Genomic DNA, 6,944 nt, shown 5'->3' with positions numbered 1-6,944 from the left:
TTATACTTTCTTTTTATATTTTTTTATTTTTCTATACTTACTGTGGTTGTTATCTTGTTTTGTTTTTAGCCCTGAAGAAGGCTAGAAACTCTAGCCAAAACGTCGGCACATTAAAATAAGTTAATCATACTTATTTGTGTTTCATTGACCGCACCCCCAACCATCTTCTCCTCATCAATAAACTAATTAGTCAATGGAAGTTTGATTGTGTATGTACTAGGTCTTGATTTTTCTAATTTCCGATTAGTTATATGAGTTTCTTATCAGACTTGACGAACAAGTACTTTAAGGTGCATCATCGAGTGTTTCTAATTGTTGCAAAATTTTTAGAAAAAAATCATTTTATAGCTGGTTGCACCAGTTTCGGTAAAAACTAAGATCTAGTTAACTCAGTTTCATCTAATGGATTTTTGTTGGAGTAAAGTTTAATGTTTTGCTATAATTGATACTAGTGAAGTCAGGAGAAGGCATGCTGAAATGGGGAAGCTAATTTTAACCATGTTCAAAAGTGACTAAAAATTAATAAATACAAATTTTTTTGAAGGAAGATGGTCTAAATGGTGCTCAAGAAAAGTGCAAGAATAGCAGAAAAACTGTCTATTAGTAAACAATGTTTCTCCCTACATAGCGGGGGTAAGTCCAGAAAGAAAAGTGAAAATCACATCAGTTACTAATAAATAATTGTTTTGCTAATTTTGTACCTCTCTTGACTGCCACCCAGACCATCTTGCCACAATCATCACATACGATCTACTAATAATCAAGCAAAGCAAAATCTTTTTTATTATGTTTTGTTCATAAAGTGTTAAACTATAAAACTTGAAAAATTGTTACATTTAGTTTTACATAATAAATTATAAAACCAAAAAGTTCTACATTATCTCCATCTTGCCCCTTATACAGGATAAGATAGGAAACCAATATTAATACAACTTTAAAAACACCTATCACTTTCTTATAGGATCTTATTTATCACTTTCGAATAGCTCATAAATGTGAATTGCCTTGTCTTTACTTTCTATCCTCCATTGTACAAGAGTTGTAGATCTAAATTCTACATAAAATACACCATATCACTACTCCTTTAGACATAGTAATATAAACATTGTCCCTCTGTTATTTTAATTAAAAATGATTGTTTAATAAATAAGAAGCATTCTCCCCATCATGTCTTTCATATAAACTTTAAGTATAGGGCTTGGTAAATACTATTCAGTGGAAATTAATCATTTTTTTTTTTAATTTTTGGCCCTATTAAATCCAAAATAAATTCAATGAAACAATTCCTCATTCAATCATTGGAGAAAACACTTGTTTTGGGGAAGAAATACTTTCTTCTTTTTTTCATCTTTGATTGAGTTATTAGTTCTTTAAACTCTTGATCATTTGTCAATTTGTGGGCCTCAATCAAATTTACTTTATTAATTTTAAAAAATAGGAGGAGAATAGAAAATAATAATTCTGGAAAACAGATTTTAACCAATACTATACCTTACAAGGTTCTTTGTATTGATTACTAATTTATCATAGATTTACTTTTGAACTACGTCTAACCTGCCATCATTTCGCTGTAAATATTTTACTCTATTTAAGGTTAAACATTTTTGGTGCAACCGGCCCTTATACTATGTACAGTGTAATGTATTAAAAATTATTTTAGAGTGGAATACAAAATAATTTAATTTTCAAATCATCATTTCCACCAAAAATTTGTTATAACCTACTACAGGCTACTATATCTTTTAAGCTTATTTGCTAATCATATTTTAACAATGTTCCCTTTGACAATGATAATCCCTCAAATGCCTATCCCCTGATATGTGAAATTGAAAATGATGTGTGATCCAATACTTGACCCAATGCGATTTCACTTGAGCCAGTACTTGATGATGTTGTCAGTCCCATCATGTTGGGTACTCATGTCAGAATCCAGTTCATAAGAAATCTGCCAAATTTAGTTATGTTGGAGTGTGCCAAGATGATTCTGACAATGAGAAGTGTAATGTTTTACAAAGTTATTGGAGAAGACTGATTACTTTCATACTCTATAGGAATGTCATTGCTCATGTTGAGTTGAATCAAATCCTTGGAATATTATCACGTCCCACTATGGATGTTAAAGGTTAAAAAGAATTTTTTCTACAAATTTTCTGCTAGTATCATTGTTTTTTACCTCTGTAATTTATTCTTGAACTTCTGAATATCTCATCTTGTACTTTTGTATTGTATAAAAAACTAAGTTATTAGTACAAAATTGATGTTAACTTTGGACTAATACAGAGTTCATATTCTAAATTATAGTTATGTTTTTATTTAAGCTGGATTTATTTGTGAATGAATAATAAGCTGCGAATGAATAGCCTTCCTATATTTTTTGTGTTATGATCTTTGTGACATGTCGCACATCGACTAAATCTCTTCCTTTACAAAATGAACCAGAAATGCCTTGAATAACTGCAATTTAGAATGTTGTTTAGAATTTACTGTTATAATGAGTCTCAAGAGCATTGATCGTGTTAATGTATTCTGGCTTAAGTGCTTTTTTCCATTTGACTTTTTGCATTCTGAATTATTTCTATAGGTAATCAAAATTATATATTTCATGGCTGTCTGAAGTAAGTTCCTGATTTTTATTTTTTAAAGTAGTATAGTTTTTCATTATTTAATTTAACTTATCAATATATCAATACTTTTCTGTTCCCAAACAACTTAAATCTGTGATATTGTTATTACCGAAAACATTCTTATTCATGTATCATATTGTAATATATATTTTTAAGTTTTGGTCCATCTGCTTCAACTTTTGTCTTAAAGGGGTACTGGTATTTGGTGGGGAGAACAAGTCCGACAAGTGGGCCTGTGGGTCCTTTTTGCCAACCCCTGGCAGCTACATAGGTTGCCACTGTGTACTAACCAAGGTGGGAGAATCAAGATTCATTCTTCGGGACCGCGCTCTGGGACCTGCGCCCCAACCCGCACGGCCGTCATCCATTCTTAAAGGGGTAACTTCTATTGGATAGGAAAGCTTAGTAATGAGAAGGATAATTGAATGAACCAAACAACTGGATTTGCCATGTGAAATACCTGCTTCCTTACAGCAGTTGTGAATCAGGTTATTATTATTTATAATGCCAGCGGATTTAATTTTTACAAAGATTTTCCATCTTTAATAATTATTTTTGTTGGTGTAATAAAACTGTCTGTGAAATTAATTAATTTGTGATAGATAATTTCAATTGTATTTGTAATTATGTTTCTTAGTTGAGTAAATGTTTCATTAAATAATATATTACATTATTTAAATAAATAATTTGTACCCAAGTTAAGTCTCTTAATTACTTCTTTAAAAGTCCAAGTTTCAGCTATCCTCAAGGATAATCTATTACAGCTTTTATTATACATTCATTTTTAACAAACAATATTATTACTAATAAATTAACATACCTTAAATATAAATTAACACCTCACATCCACTAATTTAAAAACTTTTTGTAGGCCATTCTGCCAAATCTCCCTATGAAACAATAAAATAATAGGGAATCATATTAATTTTTTAATAAGCTTACCTTAGCTTGTGTCTAATTACTTATTTTCCATTAAAATCTAAAACTTTTAATTACAGATTACAATATTTTTAACCTTCCTTACACTCAGGTCAGGCATATAATTGGTTCATTTCAAACTGTATTTTGGTCTAAATTCATATTTCTTTTATTATTAAAATCCATATCAAAGTTAATTGTAACATAAAATTTACCCTTATGTTTCATAAATTTATAAAATTTCTGCATAGTGTTGGTTCAAATTTCTTGTGTCTGTTTAAAAATTCACTCTATAATTAATAAAACGTTGGAATATAGAAATAATAAGTGTTTTGAGACTTAACTTGGATACAAATTATTTATTTAAGCAATGAAAACCAGTCTCAAGATAAATGAAAATATTATATATTAAATAATACATTTATACTTGTTATGTTTCAGACTACCCGTTTGGGGCGTGATATCAATGAATTACGGAGGAAAACAAAAAATGAATTTCTTGCCAAACGTGCTAAAGATCTGGTTCGGAGATGGCGTGACTTGATTATACCTCATAGTGAAGCAGCACCTATTCACAAAGAAACTTCTCAACAAAATGGTGCAAGTCATAATGCCAGAAGTGCCATCTCAAGAGCACATCCAATTTCCCCTGCCACTTCTCTACCTAACAGTGATAAAAGTAGCATAAGTCCAGTATTGTCTTCAACAAGAGTTGAGGCTGTTCCTAAAACTCATGCAGCTAATAAACGCCTCCGGAAAGACATAAAGACTCCACCTACTGTTGTAGTAGAAAATAAAAAGATTGCTGTAGAATCTTCCCCGGAGCTTCCATCAGCAAAACGTGCCAAGACTGAATCTCAGAAAGCTACAGATCGACGTGTTAATGGTGATCATTATGACTCTGTTGGATCTGACTGTGAAATTGTTTCTGTAACCCCTGCTCAGCCAAAGCAGAAAAACCGTAAAAAAGCTCCTAAGGACAGGACCCAGAAGGATACTGTTGGAGAGGATATAGTAAAAGAAAAAATTGCTTCTATAGCAAGAATACCTAAAGTCAAAACAACTCAAGAACTTTTGGCTGGTTTAAAATCCAGAAGTGGTGATGCCCCTTCAAATTGTGTTCTTCCAGTAGTTGATCATGACATTGCGAGGAATAAAACTGAGCATATTGCAAGGTTTTTACGTTCTCAGAGTGATGAAGTTGAGGAAGTTATCGATGTTGAGTCTCAAGAAAATGAAAACGGTAGTGATACTGCTACTGAAGCACCGACCCAAAGTAGTGTGACAAAAGAAGAACAACCAGTTGTGAGAACAGCTGAAGAAATATTGTCAAGACTACCTCCGTTAGATCTTGATGCCATTAAGTGGGATGAAACTCCTGTTCCTTCACCAGTACCTCATGAAGTCACTTCTGAAGAAGTGGATCGAGTACTTAATGAACACATTGAAGGATTAAATGGGAATTATGATGAACGTGGTGATCAAAAAGTGTTTCGTGAGTGGCATGAAGTAGTGTCGAGAACGTCTTATAACAGTGAACCTATATGTATTTTGCCTTATGTAGTGATTGATTGATTGATGAATATCAAGTCAAGTATTTATTGAGTTCCCTTTATATGAAGAAGAACACACCAGCAGTCATTATGCCACATCATAATATGTACTTATGTGTGATTTATTCATAATTTTCTTTAAGGTTATACAATTTTTAGGACTACATAGAATTGTAAGAACAAGTTAATGTTTTGTTTATTAAATATCCATTATTATAGTTGATTATTACTCTTTGAAGTGCCTATAGCCTGACTGATTTTAAGGCGGCTATTTCATATGTTATTGGTTTTTTTTTTCTTGTTAATTATTTAATGTTATTTGTTCTTTGTTTATTGTCTTGTTACGTATTGTTTGGTCAAAATTTTAGAATTAATTAGTGTGCATAATGATAGGTGTGTAAAGTGTAATCAAATCAGCAAGAAAGTTCTTTAAACAGAAGCATTCAGCATCTAGTCAGGCATTTGTAAATGATTTAAATACAACTAGTTTTGTTGTTGTATTTAAAAATGTCATTGTGTATACTAGTTGAATGTATTAAAATTCTTAAAATTCTGTTTAATAACTGCTTGTTTGTTTAATGTTACCACAATAACATTCCTTTTTTTTTCTTCTTCTTCATAAATGAAAATTGGAACGAGTTTGTTATTAATTGTGCCCTGTGCCTTTTTTTCTCTGAATGTGGCCTTTTCCACGTTGTAGAAATTTTTAGTCTTAAATTAACCAGATATGAATTAAGGACTTTTTTTAACTTTCCAAAGATAAGAATTATCCCATTTATCTGTGGTTTGATTTCTCATTCGTTTTTATATTGATCTTTCATTCCAAATTTTTAGATTCTCCAATATCATAAAAAATAATTCCAGAAAGAAATAAATCTTGATTTTGACAGTTTGTTTGAAGCCATAGCTAATTTTTGTTTGTTTTTTTGCACAAGATGCATTATTAAATTATAAATACGTTTCATAGTTACATATTTGCTATTCTTGTAAATATTGATACATATATATATTATAAATAGATATATATAAAATTTATCTTTTCTGTTTTTTTGTACTTGTGTATAATAATACACTGGTCTTTTCTAAAGACTATAAAGTGATAAATAAAATTGCTATTATCTAACCTTGTTTTCCTAATGTGCCTCTCATGTGTCTGTATGTTTGTATGTATATATTTGTCTGTAAGCCATCATTGCTTAGGCATCTGATGTAAAATTGAATTAGCTATATACATTGTAAAATTTTTTGGTTCTTGTTCTTAGTTTACAAGAAATAATTTAAGAATGTTATTTTATAGTTATTGGTTTTTAGATGAGTAATAGTGAATTCAAAGCTGTAAATAGAATTTATTGACGTAAAAGAATAATATAATTTTTACAAATAAGCATTAATTACATTTTTAAAAAGAAAAATATTTTTAACCCCAAAAAAAAGGTTAATCGATTGAAGATTGATGAAAAAATGAACCTTTATACAATTATATCCATACCTTGAAAAAAAATTATTTTTATATTGGAAATTTCTTTCTAATAAATATTTTTGGTGACTAATAAGTATTAAAAATATCATAAATTTTCATCTCTTTCTGACATTGAAAAGGATTTATTTTTCAGCATATATAATTTTATTTTATTTTAGCTATGAGTTTATTATTACATTTCATCAAAGATTATATTTCGGATCGTAGGATCCATACTTCAAATTCTGAAATTAAAACCTTTAACTGCAATATACAGACTAATTTAATTCTTATTTTACTGGCAAAAGTTATGATTTCAGAATTGTGAGAATGGCTCCTACCTAGAAGTTGAAATGACTGTAATAGACCACTTAATATAATTAATTAATT

General features: G+C 29.9%; 1 protein-coding gene across 2 annotated transcripts in view; it reads left to right on the top strand.

The window, feature by feature from the left end:
- Positions 1 to 6,481, top strand: part of LOC106688164 (uncharacterized) — an 11,170-nt gene extending 4,689 nt beyond the window's left edge. The window contains exon 3 of one of the 2 annotated variants that reach the window (XM_014432497.3): positions 3,984 to 6,481. In XM_014432497.3, coding sequence (XP_014287983.1) covers positions 3,984 to 5,117 — 1,134 coding nt within the window. In that variant the 3' untranslated portion in view covers positions 5,118 to 6,481. The remainder of the gene's footprint in view (positions 1 to 3,983) is intronic. The other variant, XM_014432496.3, reaches the window with a different exon arrangement.
- Positions 6,482 to 6,944: the final 463 nt, after the last annotated feature.

The sequence above is a fragment of the Halyomorpha halys genome, unplaced genomic scaffold (genome assembly GCF_000696795.3).
Source record: "Halyomorpha halys isolate HHAL.00 unplaced genomic scaffold, Hhal_1.1 Scaffold1066.1, whole genome shotgun sequence".
Taxonomy (NCBI): domain Eukaryota; kingdom Metazoa; phylum Arthropoda; class Insecta; order Hemiptera; family Pentatomidae; genus Halyomorpha; species Halyomorpha halys.
This window is presented reverse-complemented; position numbering and strand designations above follow the sequence as displayed.